The sequence below is a fragment of the Filobasidium floriforme genome, assembly GCF_021052385.1.
Source record: "Filobasidium floriforme strain CBS 6241 chromosome Unknown HD553scaffold_26, whole genome shotgun sequence".
NCBI lineage: Eukaryota > Fungi > Basidiomycota > Tremellomycetes > Filobasidiales > Filobasidiaceae > Filobasidium > Filobasidium floriforme.
In genome coordinates, this window is record NW_025763647.1 from 283433 (window position 1) to 301744 (window position 18312).

Here is an 18312-nt window from a genome sequence, read left to right on the forward strand (position 1 = left end):
GAGTCGTTTCAACTCCACGTTTGGTAGCAATTCCACAACGTGATCGTACGACCTGTGGGGAGGAAGGCTGGTGTAATCGCTCTTCCTGAATACGTCTAAGTAGTCATGAAACTCAACTGGGATCACTTGACGCATTTCTTCCGATGCGATGTCGTAATCCTCTTCATCGTCGTGTTCCAGACCCAATTCCCGTAGCGCTCGAGGGTCGACATCTGTATCGACAACTTCCGGGTCTTGTCTTCGGAGGAACCGGTTTCGCTCCAAATATTCCAGATTCGTTCCCTTGAGAGGCGAATCCGGCTTGATCAAACTGATCTCGCAAGTGTCCCAATCCGTGATGGTACGAAGACCCTTGACGAATGGGACTCCCAGGATAATGTCTGGGGCAGCAATTTCCGCAATGTCGAAGTCGAGGGAGTAAGGACCGATGTGTCCTCCGACATAGAAGATCAGATTCACGTAGTGAGTGATCTCTCCTCGCTGATTCGGGTTAGGTTGGTTATCAACCAACCGGAGTCGCTTCGGCTGATCATACGGGATCGCCCCGACATGCTGGAGTACCTCCGCAGAGGGACGAATGAAGTTACAGCTGGCCCCACTGTCAATCAGGGCGTCTGTCGTGAAAGAAGATGCGCCTGCATGGAAGTCCACCGTAATCAAAGGGTCTTGCCCCTGGAAGCGAAACTTGATCCATTCGGTTCGATTCGCCTGGTTTGCCCAGGTGGGAGCCGGAACTGCTTCGACTGTTGCATTTCTAGCCCTCTCGACATTGGGGGTGCTTCCTCCTCCTCTGCCGGCAAGAACAGGACAGGCTGAAGCGTAGTGTCCGGCCTTCCCGCAGTAGGTACAAAGGTCGAGGTCGCGTCGCCTCTTCCTTTCTTCATCTGTAATAGGACCCTTTTGATAAGGAGTCGAACCTTCTGGGTTTGACGACCTCCTTTTCGTAGGTTTTGGTCCGTTCGGTGACAACTCGCTCGGATCGAACCGGATTCGGTTCCTTCCTGTTATCCTTGCGAGCGTTCCGCTTCTCGTCTTCTCGGTTGAGAACTCCATCATCGTGAAGTCCTATTGTCCGCGTCGACAGCCTCATTCCTGAACTCGTTGAAGTCTGCGAACTCCATCCTTTTGTTCAGGATACCGAGACGTTCCACCACCTTGGCCTTCAGTCCTTTCTTTGCTGCAGCGATAAGAGTTTCATCGTTAAAGCCACACAAGGGACTGTACTGGGTGAATTCGGAGAAGTAAGACGAAGCGGATCCGGTTTGAACCAGCTTGTCTAAAGCGGCTTGGGCTGCAGCTTTCTCGTTGGAGCCCCCGAAGTTATGCTTCAAGAATCTCTTGAAGGCATCGTAGTCGTGTAAGAAAAGGGGTTGGTCCGCTTCGTCCAACTGGAGATAAGACGAAACCGTTTTAAAAGCTCGTCCTCCAAGAATCCGATAGCGAAATCGATCTTGGATCCCCCAGTGGGGTAGCGTCCAGGCAATTGTCGGAAGACCATGTTAAGTTTGACGATGAATTCGTCTAACTCCTTGGCGTCTCCTTTGAACGTGGGTGGGTCAGCCGGCTTCGGCTCCTTGGTCCGTTTGGCAAGCAGATCCGCTTCGTTCTCCCGAAGGGGAACGTCCCTCATAGGAGTATAGGGATCCCTGGACCGGGCCACCGAAGGTCGGTGCAAGTTCTCTAGGGTCGATAGTAGTCCCGCTAGAGAATGGAGGGTTGGATGGGTAGATGTTGAACTGCCTTCGAGGAAGGGGAGCCGGAACCTCTTCTCGTGTAGCGAGTTCGTCTCTTTGTTTCCTGATCGTCTGCATGAGTTCCAGGATTTGTTCTTCGAGACGACCAATACGTTCAGAGTCCGTTTCCCTAGGAGCCGGATTCGTTTCGATTGAGCCGGTCCTGGCTCGAGAGAACCGCTGTTCTTCCTCTGGGGGCAGATCGTGGTTTTCGGAATAGACTGACATTGTCCTAACCAGGTGCGACAAAGAAGTTCCGATATGCTGTTACGGCGGAAGTCGCTAATGGGCGATAGGTCCTAAGTCGTAAGGCGTAGGGTGCTTATAGGTAGATCGCAGGTAGTCGGGAGAATGTCGCAAGTTCGCTTATATGAAGCGGATTCGGATAAGGGGTACGAATCCAGAGATGTATGGATAAGGAAGTGATCACTCGGTGTGAGGTACAGGATTCGTTCTAAGGTGAAACGATGAAGCGTAGATACTTAGCGACGTCCTTGAGTTGTAACCTCTCCGCAACACGTCTTGAAGATGTTGTAACAAGTCAGATAGGCGTGTATTGAATGTGATATCGGAACTTGACCTCTAACTATTACAGAGCGTCCTCTATCGAATTCGGTCAAGTTCCTCTAGCTATTTATACGGAGACGAGTACGGAGACGAGGCTGGCGAACACTGAAAAGACCCAAGAGAAAAGAATGGCGAGAGATGGCGAAACTGGAAGAACGAGATGGCGAACAGACGAATCCTGTCGAGAGCAGCCGGATTCGGTAGAGGAGGCGAGTTTGAGTTCTCATTTGTCCCTAGGTACGTCGAGTAAGGTTGTCGAGGTCCTGAGTAGAGTGTCGTGTACCTCGAGGTCCCCGTACCTGTTTGTGATATGTGTCGGGAAGGTTTGTTGTTTCGGTGAATGGTGAAGGCGAATGGTAGGGGCGACCGAATCTGCTCCGAGGGAATCGGATTCGCCTCGTCGAGCCGGACTTAGGTGTATGCTGATGTCCGTAGATCGAGCCTGTGTGTCGGTAGTTGACTCACGTGATGATCCCGTAACATATAAGGAGATTACTTTGCAGACAGATAGGTTCCCCCTTCCAAGTTCTTTGTCAACCCTTCAATGATATCTCTAGGATGGAAATCTGTATTTGCTGATTGTTAACCCAAAGTATGAAAGGCATGGAATAGTCTCAGGGGGTAGGTCAAATCAGCCGCTTTTTCCCCCATACCAATGTCGTTGTCGTGTGAAATGCATGCCAAGTTTAGACAAGACGGGGCGATAGTGCTTGGACATATTGATGTAATTTGTGTTTGTAGTCGAAGATTCAAGAAATATTAGAATGACTTGCACGTAGGAGGATCTTGGGGTCTGAAGCGCAGCATCTCTGCTGGAGTCGTTCGAGGAGTATCTATGTCACACTCATAGTCGTCCAATGTGCTTTGGTATTTTTCTAATACTATCTCTTTTAAATACCCTAGCTGCCATCGAGCCTGAGAAGGATTCGAACCGAGAGACCCAACGCCTGAGCGGACGGGTTTTTAGCAATCTGGTGTCAGACTCAGGAAGAATCTGATTGAAAAGATTTGACGTCGTTTGGAATGCTCTGCGCTTTATTCCTCAATCAGCATATTCTCCAGTTGCTCTCCTCTTCCTTCCCGGGGGTCCAATATTTATCGTCGACCAAGACAATACAAATTTGATGAGTTTATGAAAATTCAATGTAAGCGCCATAATGACAGGCGACATATCGCAAAGTAGACTCACGGAGTTTCTGAGGTAGAGTCACTCGCGAGGCGCAAGAACAGGATTCGAAGTCGCGCGATTGCAATCAACAGCGCTTGAGGTCTACCGATTCCCCCGGACTCCTTGATTACCGTTCGACATAGCATAAGATCTCCCTAGCATCCAAGGTGCGGCATTGACGAATCCTAGCATCGCAAACGCCTGGCAGCGACTCGAAGAAGGCCACAACCTGGGCCTTCTGACGTCTGACGCGTGCGTGTCTATGCGCGATAGGTCTTCTCACGTTTCAAGAGCTACGTCGCCGGTCAGTAGGAGCGCAATTCGAAAAAGCCTCATCATCATCAGATGACTAGTCTGGGGTTGCGGGGTTTCGCGCTCGATTCTGTCTAAAACGCGTCGATGGACGCGCCAGTTCGAATCGCAAACTCTGATCTCGGTCGGCTCAGGGCGTGAACGAGTATAAATTCTGACCGATTCGATTCGTACTCTCCTCAACTTCCCTTCTCACCTCGATTGCCATTGAGATCGCAGCGCACTCGACCAAGTCTCGTCCAGTCCGCCTCTGCTCACAGACTCGCAACAGCTTAGGACTATTCTGCGCTTCACCATGAACAACCCCGCCTGCGCCCAGAACAAGAACCAGCCCACTTCTGCTTATGAAGAAGAGGTTTTTTGGGATCTCACCGGAAGGTGTCTCGGAACTCATGCTGCTCAGATGCAACCCGAGGATAACTGCATTCAACGTATCCTCGAAGCACTTGACGAAAGCATCAAGCCCGAAGACGACGGTACGCCCATTTCGCGATCTTCTAGCACCTGGTCCGTATCGCTTGTCGAGTACGAGCAGGACAATCACGACTCGGCAGACAAAGCTTCGCAAGGGAGTGTTCTACATGGCATGAACCATGTCCACCAGAGTTTCGACGAAGCGCTCGAGGCGCACGGCAATGGAAACAAGGACCTCGATGCTTACCGTAGCGACGGTTCGGACTGGGTCAACATCGAAGGGAGATCGACCAGCAACGTATCAATGGACTGCCTCGTCTCGTCCCTCTCGTCCCCCTCGGTCGATTCGGTGATCCAACCTACCGAGCTCCACGAAATCGAGTCTGCGATTCACGCGAGCGAGTGGCAAGGGCTCGGAATCTCGCACCCTCAGATCGCTCAAGTCGAGCTCGGCTGGCCTTTCAACGAAGAGGCTTTCGAACATGCCGTCAAGATGAAAATGCAGGGCTCCAAGTCAGCCCCTGGCTATTCGTCCAGCGTCGCGGATTGGTCGACCGCCGTTCGTGATGAGACGGCCCGTGACCTTATCAAGAACGCTTCAGTCGATAATGAACCTGCGGAGGAGGATCTCGAGCGGATCCTCTCGATGCTGGCCATCGAGGACGGCTTCGGATCCCGCGAGGTGGCTCCTCGTGCGCCTACCCCTCCACCAGTCTTCCGTCGAGCGACCGTGCCTCAGATCGTGATCCCTCCTCGTCCGACCTTTGTGAGCTCGAAGACTGACGGATGGGCCTGCAGAGACGCGCGCGATCTTGCCTCGCCGACCGTCCGACCCCTGGCCTACTTTTCGACCAGGACTCCTGGTATCGGCGGTCATAGCGGATACTTCACTTCGACCTTATTGAAGCAGGCTTCGGAAGGACCAATCCCACCTTCCTTGCTCAAACGCCAGGCTCGGTCGCCCATCGCGGACGCCGGTAACCTTCCCACTTCTCCGCTCCTGTATCAAGGAAAGACGATCATACCTTTCAACATCATCCTTTCACCTACCGAATCTGCCGGTTCCTCCCGATCGGAATGGGAGACCACCGATGACTCGAGCGAATACAGCAGCCCGTTCATGTTCTCGGTCTCCCGGCCGGGAACCCCTCGGCCCATGGACAAGGCCAAGTCGATGGACTTTACGGCTTGTCACGACAAGGCGTTCAACCCTTACTTCATGGACGCCGATATGTGAGAGGATGCGGAAAGTGAGCCAAAACGGTATCACAAGGGCTTTAGCCATCGAATCAATTCGACACCAGGAGGTACAACCGTTCTTGCCCGTACAAATCTATAGGATCTGGAAATTTTGTACCCTTTAATCAGTAATATGTTTTGTAGATGTTTGGCGTTATAATATCCATGTCGTCCCTTAATTCGAAACCCACCTCGCAGGCTTGTCAATCCTCACGATCGACTTCGTCAATGGCGACTGACAAAGGATTCCCAAAGTCATCCTGGCCGAGTTTCCTCTGACGAGCCCGGAAGATCAAGCACATGAACTGCAACACAAGCGGTGTCAATCGAAATCAGTATCTTGTCGAACTGCGCCAATGTCTTTTCGCAAAACTCACGAGCAGTACCGCTTGCATGGTACCGGCAAATGCATACGACAGCCAAGCGCTCCATTCCACTCCGGGTCTCCCGACCAAACTACCAACGAACATCGCACTCCCAGGAACTTGAATGAGCATCATCGGGATGCTCAGGGCGCCGACGACACCGGAGCGGAAAGTCGTAGTAATCTGAGGTGCGTACTGGAAGAAGGTAAGGAAGGCGGAAGTGATGCCGAGGAATTGTGCGTACTTGTACAGCAGCGGGTGGGGCGGCGAGTTGGGAAGGAGTATCAGGGAGGCCACCGTCAAGAGCGTGAATAGTGAACTAGTATCGAGTGAGAGGTTCGACGTTGGTGATACCATATCGATCATCCGAAAGTGATGGCTTACAGGTAGATGAGGACGACGATGCTCAGGGTCACCGCCAATCTCCATTCAGGCGTGGCGATGACCCCAATTTTGGTATCGCGACGAACTAGAGGGGTTTCTTCGTCTTCTTCTTCCTGTCCCTCAGGTACTACTTGTACATACTTTCGATGAGTCGGGAAGTATACGATGTATAGCACGAACCTGTTCAGGCAGGAGTTAGCCCGTGACGAGGGTAAGATACGGTTAACGTGAGCTAGAACTCACAGGAAAGCGAAGCAAGCCCATTGTAATGTCACCTGAGCTATTCCCAATGTTTGCTCAAAGCACGACGATTCTCTCTGAAACCCCAAAGTGTCATCATCAGCTTCTAAGATCCGATTAAGGCGCTAGAGAATGGCCGACTTACGATTACGCGACAGCATCGGATGGTAGGCCATTGCAAGATCCAGATATTCAGCATTCCGGACGAGGAAGAGGTAGCTCCCAATAGCAGAAACCACTACAATGATCCCATGGATGTAAAGACGGGTTTCTCAGTATTCCTAGCCACGCAGAGGACAAAGGGAGTCGTAGACCAACTGGTGAGAATCCCTCGGATGTCTTGGCTTTTACGATCCTGATGAACTACAAGCAGCAAAGCGGTTCAGGCTAAGTTCTGCGAGCGACTTATGTTGGGATAAGCCATTCTCGACTTACTTGCGGCAGGTAGCTAATGATAAGGCCAACACAGATACCGGAGGACAACAGCGTCGTGCGCAGATCGTGGGCCTGGTCTTAAGGTCAGGCCCGTTTCAACTGGCATCACTCGCAGCACTTACCTCCACGCATAGCTCAGACATGACTGAAATTTTCGAGGGATAGCGAAAGGATTATCGATCTCGACGAGTGTACGGGTGTTGTAATGATATCAGGGATCGGGGAGGACGGTGTGGATCGTGGACGACGATGATGATGAACGACAGGTTCGCCGAGGCCGTGGCTCCGGGACAAAGTAAACAAAAGCGGGATCGATGAGCTGCGCTGCTGCGTCACCAAGCTCGCTAATCGACGACAATCCCAACAGCGATACTACTATAGCATTGCAGAAGACTTGTGCAGAGGCTCAATGGCAATGAGGACTCGTCCGCAGTCATAACGGGTCGAGTTCGAGCTCCGTGGCAGCAGAGGCGATCGATGAAGTCAGATCAAGTGGTCCTCGATGTATGGAGCATCGTCATCCGTTTGAGACACTCCCTCGTCGACATCGCAGCTCAACTTCATTTCCAGCGACACCGCAGGCCGAAAGAATCCTGATATGCCCCAAAGTCCCTCAGAATCCGGCCCAGCATTACTTAATCGATGTTACGACTTCGAGGTCGTATGTCCAATTCCTCATGGTGTTCGTTATACAAGACCACAGGCCGCTCTTTGCGTCGATTGTACGGGTCCTCATGCCGACTCCTTGATGGTCCCGTTGTTCCTCTGTGATATACTGTGGCTGGACCCAGACTTTCGTAACCCGCCTGACGTCGATGAGCCGAGCATGAGATTCTGCTTGGGTGGTATCATGTCCGGGTTGGTCGGAATAGGAATTCGATGTAGTAGTCCGTACCTTTGCGAGATAACGAGTTTGGATGGCGATCAGTGATAAGCATATCGTTACATGCCCACGTCATGTTTTGAGCCGTGCTTACCCAACTCCACAACCGAGAATCCCGCCCCCGCCCCATTGCCGATTGGGTACCAAGACGATTTCCCGCAAGTTGCTAACGGTCGAACAAGGCAAGAAATCAGTAAAGTACATCCCATATCACCCGTCATGGCATATCTCGTTCCATGACTCACTCGAGATCCGATGAATACACGTAGAGTCGCAGAGGTTTGTCGATATGCTGTATGCGAACAACCAGGTGGTACGAAGTCAGCCAACGCATAGAGTACGATGGAGCACGGTATTCTCAAACGTACATGTTCCACCAGGTCGTAGAAATCTGACTCGGCATGCAACGCTCCTTCCGTCCATCCGACAACGTAATCTCCATAAGGGATCAGACCTGCGGATCGTGGGCTGTCAGATCTTGGCCAATCGATCCTTCCCGGAGGTGCAGTCTTTACTTACCTGCGCTCTATATAGAGACCGCCAAGATGTAATCAGCGGGGCATCTTGACGTTTAGGCCACAATCATTCACTGCAGACTCACCTCGGCGGGACTTCCTTCAAGTACGTCCAGGATATGCCACACCTGGCCGAGTCCTTCTGCTGGATCACATAAGCGGAGTGACAGGCCCAGTAGAGAAGGTTGTAGCTTGTTTGCCCATGATCGCGAAGGCGTCAACGTCACGTCTGGCATACAGCAAAGAACGTCGTTTGCCATCAGAACCTATCCACAATCAAGTTCTCCTTGTGCTACCACCGATGAGTCTACTCACATCGCACTCTCTGAGACTTGGCGTTGTACACCCTAAGTCCAATCTCCTTCTCCTCGTTCTCCTCGAGTACCCTAGCCAACTCTTCCGGGTCCAAGCTCAACCCGATTGCTTCCTCGTAGATCTCCTCGTCGATACCCTGACTTCGTACTGCACCGCTTTCCCCCGTCAGGGGTCTCCTTTTCAGAATCTCCACCCCTATGAGATAGTCAAAGAACGGCTGGATTCCAGCTTGATGTGCTGGCGAGAGCTCGGCGACCCGGAGGACGTGGAGAGCGACCGAGGGGAAGGGGGTTCCCGAAGTCGAAGAAGCACCTTGTCCCATATTGGAATAGTCGTTGCGAAAGCGATCTCTGGGTGGTTCGGGTCCAATGGTACCTGCAGGTGTCGACGGGGGAGGCACAGAAGATAGAAGTGTAGAACACGTTGTATCAACAGAGCGTAGAGAAAGTTGGGGGTCTCGGGGGTGGAGGGGCCGGAGGGGAGCGATATTGTAAATGTCATCGGATTTGGAAGTGTGGTATTTCGTACGCGGTCCCCTCCATCACAAAAACAACAAGTGATTCATAAAACGGTCATAGATGGCACCACAGTCAATCTCCCGACAGGGCGCAGGTGAGACCGAAGGTAACGAGGGAGCTCAGAGGCTACCAAAAGCCCAATGCGGAGGTGTATACGAGTATCGATAGTACATGTACATGATCCATAAGACTCGAAGACGGTTAGATGAAAACGCGACTGCGGCAGGCGGGAGTCCATCCAGCCAGGAGTTCAGGAACAGGTAGATTACCGAACGTCCCTCGCGTTCGTCTAATACTGTCTGGAACCCGGTTATCCAAGGCGGACAATCGGTACAGACGAGCTATCGTCGACGGATTTGGACGCTCTAAGGATGGGTAGGGGGCGATTGGTGTTAAGTAGATTGTAATATCGGGATGTAATGGCGTGTGGGCAATAATAATGTTTGGGGGTGTGGTGTATCCGGTTAGGTTGTTTCGGGCGTGGTCAATCGTTTGTCAGCGACCAGTAAACCTCCTTCTGGAATGAGTGCGTGACAAGACACTCACGGCTTCCAAACGGCCGACCATATCCTCTCGGCCTCGTCGGCCGTCATTTTTGCCGCCCGGTCGGTAACGATGGTGCGCTGCTCCGAGGTCCACTCGTCCACATCGTAGATATTGCCCGTATACTCGTATGGGACCGCCAGCCGCTTCGCGATTGTGTCGTTGGACTTTTGTGGGATCTTCTCGGCCTCGTCCAGCCATTGAATCTGCGCCGCTTGTGCTCGACTTTTGCCCATGATCGACCACGACTTTGGCGCTCCCTTCGGAACCATCTCTTCAACAACCGCCTTCAGAGCGTGCCACGTCTCATGCACGCCTCCGCCGTACATGTCGCTCTGACCCCTCGACCCACAGATAGGAGCGTCCCGGTTGACTACCGTCAGAGTAGCCAAAATGATCATTGTGTCGTCCAGTCCCGGCCTCTCGCCCAGTCCCGGCCCATGCACGACCTTGCTCATAAGAACGACGAAAACTACCCAGCGTGCTTGTGAGTGAGCCTTCCATGTCTGGTACCGCTCTTTGAAGCCCCTGTCCATAGTCCCATAGGACATGTCGCAAACACCGAGATATTCCAATTGCATTTTCTCATCGGCGACGATCAAATTGGCGACACGGGGAACCGGGTGAACGATGGCTGTGGGGTGGACCGAGGTGACGGAATGAGACAGGGTCATAACGATGTCGGCTAGGCCAGGGGTTGGACGTCGCTTCCTCTGATTGTAAACGCCGATGCTCTAGAGACATGGGCATGTGGTATCGCGTCAGATTTGTCTGGGCATGGGGACAAGACAAAGATGACAATATGCTTACGATCGTCTGGGGCTGTGAAGACAAGGCTTCTTTATGCTATACGACGACGATCTGCAAATGAGGGTCGAGTCAGTCTCGGGTCGTGTAGAAGTATCGAGCGAGGTGGAGATATGGCTCACAAAGGTCGAAGACGCGTATGAAGAGGTAGACCGACTAGGATCTGAGGTGTACGACGGCGATCTAGGAAGTAACGAGGGCGTATCCAGTCAGACGATTGCGTACAAGACTGATGGGATGAGAGGATCAGGCGTTGACAACGTGAGGAGATGAGGTGGTGGGGGAAGTATGCTTACAAGGACCAACGAAGATGCGGTATGAAGTGGAAGACAGTCTTCCTTTTGGAATGTACGACGAAGATCTACAAAGAGAAGGGGTATCGAGTCAGACCGGGACGAACAAGACGGACACGAAGGGGAGCGGGAGCGAGGCGAGGGCCGGGGCGATGTATACAAGTCGAAGGGTCCAAGGGTTTGGAGGCGGTGAGATGCTCACAAGGATCGACGAAGACGACTACGATATGCGAAGGGATCAAGACTTCCTCTTCTTCTTTTGACTCGACGATGATCTAAGCACAAGAGGGTCGGGTCGAGTCAGTCGAGGGCGTACGAGAGAAGACGAAGACGAAGACGGCGATATGCTTACACGATCAACGATGGAACGAAACGGTTGAGTGGTGGTTTGATTTCGGTGGTTGTGTTCGTGAGTGTGGTTGAGGGTGTGTGAGGGCGATGAAGGAAAGGGCCAAAGTCGAACTGGTGAAGGTCGAGTTTGTTGAAGAAAGAGAGAGTAGAGTGAAGGTCGAAAAAGAGGGAAAGGGAGGGGGGAATGGGGGGAATTTATACGTTTCCTGGCTCTGAGGGGGGTCGAGTCAACCGCGCGTTCGAGCGGAGGGCAGATGGAAAAAAAGTGGGGTTATGGCGTCATTGGGGTCGTTCCGCTGCAGTGATTGGGTCGTTCCAAGCACGTTCGCGAGGGTGCTGGGTCAGGTGATCAGGTGGCCTGCGGAATGGTGCACCGGTATGGAGCATGTCGACACCTTCATGTCCGCCTGGGAGTCCGGGGGAGGGTCGCAGAGGTGGAGGGTTGTTGACGTGTATTCTTGTCCGGTATACTATCAGTTCGAGGCCCGAGGACTATGTCTATTCGTTCATGTCCGGTTGGAGTGTTTACGTTGCGAGCTATGACCACAGCCACAAACACGTAGCTTGTACGACATAAGTGGGAGTATGCCAGGAGGGGAATGATGACCGAACTTACTTGTTGTATAGCTCGGTACTATCGCTACCTATTACTTGAATTTCAGATCGAAGATGGGTAGCGGTCTTATAGACTTCAAGTACTTCGGGCTGTAACGATTACCAAACGATAGCGATATATCAGTTAAGAACCCAACCAAAGGGACATGCAAGCGAACATGCTCAAAGCAGACGAGGCTTACCACGCTCCCGGTACCGGAATGTGCTGGTAATGGTCGTAGGCCTGAACAAAGCCGGCCGTCATGCTCAAGAGATTTGATCGTTCTCGTCATCGTCCTTCATCCACTACTAGAAGCTAAACATCGAAATATCGAGGCACGAAGGTCAATAGGGTTGAAAGTGAAGTGAGTTGCGAGTATTGGATCCGACGGAACGCTAATCTAACTTACCTTCCAGGACCTTGACGGCCTGACCATCGTGCTCGAAGGATTGGTCCTCCTCATCCTTGCCTACGAATGCCGAGGTAGTCGAAGCACGAAAGGTCAGGATGCTTGGACGTAAAGTGGAAATGCCAAACGAAAGAGAAGATGACAAGAAGGCAAGAAGTACGAATCCCCCCTCCCTCCTGTCGTCAGCCGTTCTTGCGTTCTTGTCGACCTGACTATATGATGATTCCCAGTTCTCGTCAATCGTCATCGCACCCATCGTACGATCCCCCTTCCAGACCCACACACCCCGACATGTACGGATTACGGACTCTGACCATCCCCGAGACGATTTACACCTCAAAGGACCGTCGTAAGTCCCCTCTCCTCTCCATCCTGCCTCGATGTCCCTGTGGTTCGGGCGTAGCTGACTGCAGATCCTCGTCTTTGTTTCTTGATCGAGACAGTACTCGGACGCTCGACCCCATTTTGTCCCCCTGGTCGTACGCCCTCGTCCCCCTCCTTTCGACGTCTCGTCTTGTCTCAACTTGTTTCGACATTTCGGCGAATTACTCGGTGTTGATCATCGACATGGCGATCTCGCTAAGAGAGAAGGGGGTCCTTTCGTGTTTCGGGTTTCATGGAGATCCTCGATCATCCATCAACATCAACAATCGGCAACGACGACGACGACGACGACAGCGACAATCGGTCGTTTGTTTCGCGAAACGGAAAAAACTGGCCGAGGGTGAAGTTTGATTTTTCGATCTCGAAAGCAGCCAGCCTCCCAATCGTGAGATTCATATATCCTTCGCTGTTTCTCGCGACGCATCTTGTGTGATATCCTTCTTCGTATCGCCATCAGTATTGAGCTGCAGCGCTCTTGATAGACCGGGTAGGTGCCAAATCTGGAGAATGGTATAATTCGAGGAAAGGCTGAATCTTGCGTTTTGCTCTTTCGTCAAGTCTCAGAGCCGGATACCCAATTGCGGTAGCATGGATGTCCATAAGATTTGCGAGAAGACGAAGAAGCGACCCCGAATGACGATGCAGAATGCGAGAATCCATAATGGCCACGATGCAGGAGGAAGAAACAAGAAATCTCGAGGATCGACTCACCAAGAAGCGCTCCAAGCTTTATGTCGATCGCGTGTGAACCGTTCTCGCCATCATTTTTATCCATCATGTCAAGCAATGTCGAGACTTTCCCGTCCGGTCGGATCTTAACAACACCGTAATCGGGGACTCCGAAGAAGGTCGAGCTCTAGCTTGTACACCCTGCTCGTATACGGAATAGCTTGACGACATGTCCCGGACCCTTATTCGCAACCGAATCTCATCCACCTCAGGGACCGCTTGCAAGTGAAACGGGAGGGCCAGAGATTCTTTAAGCTCAGTCCGTATCGATCCCTGCAGAGGTTTGGAACTCTGTCCACGTGAAAGAGGGATGGTCGGTATTGAGGGATCGGTCTGGGTCGAACTAGACGACGCGAACGATGGACGAAGTCCCAGACTGGCGAGGATTATGATAGGTGAAGATTTCCTATGAGTCCATCTCGCTTGAGAGAGGTCGTGCTAAAGCTACGAATAATTGGTCGCTAGGTCGAGCTTGGAGGTCCATCCAGCTCCATTGCTAGCGTTCGCCGCCCACGCCGAAATGCGGTGCGACACTGCCTTGTAGGAAGCTGGCTGAATGTTGAACCGTAGGTAGAAAGCCCCAGATCCGGCAAGTCTATCTCGAGTCTAGGAAGCTTGCTAATAGCATCGAATGGTTTGCCAGGTCCGGGTAATCTTGCCGGTGCCATAGCGAGATCGATTCTTGGACAGGACGAATTTGTACGGCAAACCGGGTTCAGGCGTCGATCCGAGCATCAACCTATCCGCCCGAGGCGTTTCTTTTGTGCCTTTGGAAAACATCCGAATACAATCAAGTTGTTTGTTTCTTGTCGCTAGGTGTAAGTCCAACCGGCGCGTCGATTCCCGGTTTATATGCTGAAATCTCTGTTGGATACTAGTTCGTCCGTGAACTAGGTCGTACCGGTCATGAACCAGGCTATCTCCTTATCGATTGGCGCTCGAGGCGAAAGCTAATCGCTGGAGTACCGACAACAATCAGAAGGACGATCATCGATCATCGCAACAATCAATCCGGGCGGACCTTACGGTACACGAGGCCGACGTACGCTCCTTCGGTTACGACCGAGCAAGGGGAACGCGTCAGAAACGTCGAATCAGCCACGAACGGACTCAAAAAGGGTCGTGGGACAACTTTCGCCTTCTCCTCACACGCCAGAAAAACGACGATCTGGATCCCGAGAACGCTTTCAGGACGACGTCCCAACCAGTTTCGAATCAAGGACATCGATCGAGATATCGGCAAGAAGATAGACGTCGATGGTTTACAATCAGGATCAACCCGTTTGATAGGGCAATGTAATAGACAGTTTACCATCTTTGGTGATCATGCAATATTGCAAACGAATCCAATACTGGCAAACCGGACCGCAACGCGAACCTGCCAGGACGTCTGATTGTCGGGAAATACCTGGTCTCCCAGACTCCGTCTTGAGTTCTATGCCTTTCCACGACCTCCCAGGCTTCTGTATCGAAAACCAAACATGGAACAGACGGGGAAATCAAAGGGACCCGGTATTTGCTTTTTCGATCTTCCAGAGCGGCACCGGGGATAGGATTTTGAGGCACTTGCCCTTGGATGGACCATAGGCTACCGTTTTTTTCATATCCAATGCTGGTCCAGATATTTCCGTCACGCATCTTCCTCACTACGCGCGAGGGTTTGATATTTGCGTTGGTTCTTCAACGAGGCGAAAAGGAGGGGCGCGCCGACGAGACAAGATCTGACTGGCGGTGTGGATGGGGAGTGAACACCGAAATTGAATAAGTAGGAGTTATATGCACGGATGATATGGAATCAGTACCTCGATTGGAAGCGACTGCGATAACAAACTCGGATGATGATATGCCCCGTCTGGAAACTTCAAGAAATTGTTGCAACTCGAAACGAGGAGAAGGCATCGCAGAATAGGAGTTCATCGCGCCCAAAAATTTTAGAGGGTTTAATGGGTTTTATACGATTCAAGACGGAGTGATACAAGAGGGTATAATGATGACAACCGGAGGAGAAACCCGGTGGATTATGAACTGCACGCCCCGAAGGGTTGCGTGGCGATGGAGATACAGTACACATTCAGGACTTCAAGACCCACGACATCAAGAACCCAAGATCCAAGAACCCAAGATGTCCGTCTCCTTTCCCCTATCTCCCGCGGCATCCCGAAACCCTATAGGCCATACGCCTTTCAAGGGTTTCGAAGGGCCTCGAGCCTCCGTTTCGCCGGCGGCTTGTAGGTCGAGCCGGGGGTCATCCCACCCCTACGTCCACTTCCGGGGGTTGGAGATGGCGGTTCCTCGACGTACTTGGCCGCCTGCCGCTCCGAAGGCGATGTCGGCGAGAAGTTCGTCTCGCATGGGCGAACATACTTGCCGGTCATCGAGCTCGTGGTGTGAAGGATGCTCTTCCTAACGCTCTGCGCGTGAAGCTGCACACAGCCAGAGAGAGAGCCGATCAGCATCAAGGACATGCAAGGAGATATAGAATGCGGCGCAAGACATACGACCTCACAATCCACGAGCTTTTGTACCGGCCACGAGGCGCGAACCGGCTTTTCCTCCTCTACTGCTTCAGGTATTGAAGCAGCTCCCCGCAGTTCCCGCACTGGCGGGGCGTTCTGGAAGCGAAAAGCGGAACCCAAAATCAGCCGAGAGAGATAGGGGTAAGAAAGGCGGACAAGAACCCTTACCTCGAGCTCGGCGGCTCCCATTTCCTCCTCCGTCCTTTCCTTCCGCAGCGAGCTGGGCCTCAAGCTGGACCCCAAGCGCATAGGCGCAAGAGGTGAATTGGCACTGGGCCAGTTGTTGCCGATGAGCCTGCTGATGGCGCCGGTCGGGATGGGGATCTTCGACCTTTGCTTCTGCTTGGCCTGTCTCATCGACAACGGCGAGTCGTTGTCAACCGCCGGGGAACCCTCGCCCGGGTTCAACATCGAGAACCTCGCGGAACTCGGTGCCGGTCGACTATCCTCGAACGGATTGCTCGGCGAAGTGACCTAGAGCAGAGGAGAGCAGCAGCAGCAATACTTGTCAGTGTTGGGCTAGGTTGAGACGCTTGCACAGTCGGCGGAGAAAGGGTTCATAATCACAGGAGTCCTCTTTACCGGCGCCTAGATATGCAGGGTATACGAAAGTCGGATCAGCCTTGCGTCCTGGTTTCATCGCATCTCGCAACTCACCCTGCTCTCCCCGGTGCTGGGCGTGGCCATCTCCCGGAACTGTCCGAGCAGGTTGACCTGGTGCACCGACCCCCTGGATGCGATGAACGTAAGAACGGCAATAGACGTCAGCAGCGCTCCCGCTCCATGACCACCCGATCTAACTCACTTCGCCTTGACCAAAGCGTTGTCAGACCTCACCGCAAATCCAAAGTCCCCGGTCCTGATGGCAGAAGGCGCAGGCGGAGCAACCAATCGACTGATGACGGGGGTTCGAGAGGAGCCCGAAGGCATACCGCTTGAGCCCATAGCATCGACATCAATCGGCTACGCCAAAGGACACGGTCAAGTATGTCAACGGTTGTCCCGAGTCGATGCGAAAGTGCAGCGCGATTCTTGATGCTTACCACTTCGAATGCGACTTGTTCCACGGTGGCGACCAGTTCCTCGGCGATGAGTTCGTCCTCGACCTCGGCAGTCTCCAACGACACGGGCTCGTCGGTGAAAACGTCGTCCTGCGGGTAGTCGAAGAAGATGGTCAGCGCTGAGCAAATAGGGGTCGGGCTGACGATAAGCTCACGTAGACACCCTCGAGCGCGATCGACCAAGAGTTGACCACCTCTGCCTCAGTGGGTCCGGCACAAGGAGAGGCCTAGAGTTGCAAAGACGAGCGACGAGAGAAACCAAGCTTGAAGTGATCAGCGATACGATCTAGTGATGACGGTGAAAATGGTGGACTTACGACGGTGACAACAGCAGCGGCATCCTCGGATGAAACGGCATCCATCTCGACCTCGGATGTAGCGGCAGGGCCGACAACGGTTCGAGGGGAGGACTGGCAAACGGAAGGGGAAAGGGACAAGAAAGGAGTAAGAAGAGCAAAGCGAGGATGGATACGATCGATGATAAGCATGAAGTAGTCAAGATGAATCGACAATGGCGACTCACGACGACGTCCTCATCGACGGCACAAGGGGAGACGGGCACCGAGACGAGACCAACGGTGGGGACGGCGACAGTGCTGGTGGCGGGGGTGGACCGACTGCTCCATCGACCGATGACGACTCCCAGGACGAGCCAGATCAACGACGAGAGGGAGGGAAGGAGCGCCGAGAGGTGGGAGGGTACGCTCGCCGCAGGGATCCCCTTACCCTTACCGATCACCTCCTCGCTGCCAACCCTGACGGGACAAGTCTGCGAGGTCAAGACCGAGGTCGAGTTGGTGATCGGTTCGACCTGGACCAGGGGACAAGTCGGCTCGAGGTCCAGGACGATAGGGGTCCAGGGAGTAGCGACGATGACGGTGAAGGCGGCGGCGGCGGGGGGGACGACGGTAGTCTGAAAATAGCCGGGAATGATCAGGGGTGAAAGGCGTGATTTAAAAGAAGAAGACTCACGGCGGGGAGGGAGGGGACGGGGACGGGAGGACCCATGATGTTCCCCATCATGGAAAGGGTGATGGCTGTGAACCCTATCCATTTGAGGATAGGGAGGACAGGGAGGATGAAAGGGAAGAGCATGGTGGTGGTGGTGGTTGTAGGTCAAGAGTGGTATGTGGTGAGTCGGTGAGGAGTATGAGAAAAAAAGAGAGAGAGAGGGGGGAAGTCGAGGATGTCGAGCGGACTGATCGATCAGAGTTATATAGTCGTTCCGGACTGGATTGATGGGGAGGAATGATGCGCGGATCCAAAACGCGACAAGCGCACTTTCCGCAGCAACAACAGCAGGAGCAGCAGCAGCAGGAGCACGTTCGATCCCAAGAGGGATGGAGCTCGAGATCGGGAGACGGGACAGCTCGACAAGCGCATCCAATGAAATCGACAGAGGACAGCGATCCAGAGAGCTTCACGGGCCCGTCCAAGCCGTACAGTAGCAGCCGCTGCCTCTTGAGAGCTTCTCGTAAGCAGCAGCAGGCCAGGAGACGACCCGAGCAAGTCCCGCAATACACAGCGATGAGCCAT

The 18312-nt window shown here is 53.0% G+C and overlaps 5 protein-coding genes across 5 annotated transcripts; 1 reads left to right on the plus strand and 4 right to left on the minus strand.

Annotated features, from left to right (window-relative positions):
- Positions 1 to 3939: 3939 nt before the first annotated feature.
- On the plus strand, positions 3940 to 5693 carry HD553DRAFT_319062 (uncharacterized protein; the record flags this gene model as incomplete). Its single annotated transcript, XM_046180962.1, has 3 exons — positions 3940 to 5409; positions 5524 to 5536; positions 5625 to 5693. A coding segment is annotated over exon 1 (1332 nt), but the record flags the coding sequence as incomplete, so codon positions are not given.
- Positions 5420 to 7047, minus strand: HD553DRAFT_319063 (uncharacterized protein). Its single transcript, XM_046180963.1, has 8 exons — positions 6980 to 7047; positions 6858 to 6929; positions 6741 to 6785; positions 6568 to 6660; positions 6426 to 6499; positions 6183 to 6362; positions 5811 to 6117; positions 5420 to 5738 (listed from the first exon to the last, which is right to left on the minus strand). The coding sequence occupies exons 1-8, from the start codon at positions 6998 to 7000 to the stop codon at positions 5637 to 5639; spliced, it is 894 nt and encodes a 297-aa protein (XP_046033180.1). The 5' UTR covers positions 7001 to 7047; the 3' UTR covers positions 5420 to 5636.
- An 86-nt stretch (positions 7048 to 7133) lies between these two features.
- HD553DRAFT_319067 (GRASP55/65 PDZ-like domain-containing protein) lies at positions 7134 to 9163 on the minus strand. The gene is made up of 6 exons (XM_046180964.1): positions 8571 to 9163; positions 8337 to 8484; positions 8109 to 8199; positions 7986 to 8032; positions 7835 to 7906; positions 7134 to 7752 (listed from the first exon to the last, which is right to left on the minus strand). The coding sequence occupies exons 1-6, from the start codon at positions 8890 to 8892 to the stop codon at positions 7590 to 7592; spliced, it is 843 nt and encodes a 280-aa protein (XP_046033181.1). The 5' UTR covers positions 8893 to 9163; the 3' UTR covers positions 7134 to 7589.
- A 467-nt stretch (positions 9164 to 9630) lies between these two features.
- Positions 9631 to 12342, minus strand: HD553DRAFT_345840 (uncharacterized protein; the record flags this gene model as incomplete). Its single annotated transcript, XM_046183139.1, has 6 exons — positions 9631 to 10365; positions 10442 to 10477; positions 10561 to 10621; positions 11699 to 11787; positions 11880 to 11920; positions 12087 to 12342. The coding sequence occupies 6 exons, from the start codon at positions 12340 to 12342 to the stop codon at positions 9631 to 9633; spliced, it is 1218 nt and encodes a 405-aa protein (XP_046033182.1).
- A 4171-nt stretch (positions 12343 to 16513) lies between these two features.
- HD553DRAFT_319076 (uncharacterized protein) lies at positions 16514 to 17355 on the minus strand. The gene is made up of 2 exons (XM_046180965.1): positions 16795 to 17355; positions 16514 to 16700 (listed from the first exon to the last, which is right to left on the minus strand). The coding sequence occupies exon 1, from the start codon at positions 17262 to 17264 to the stop codon at positions 17004 to 17006; it is 261 nt and encodes an 86-aa protein (XP_046033183.1). The 5' UTR covers positions 17265 to 17355; the 3' UTR covers positions 16514 to 16700; positions 16795 to 17003.
- Positions 17356 to 18312: the final 957 nt, after the last annotated feature.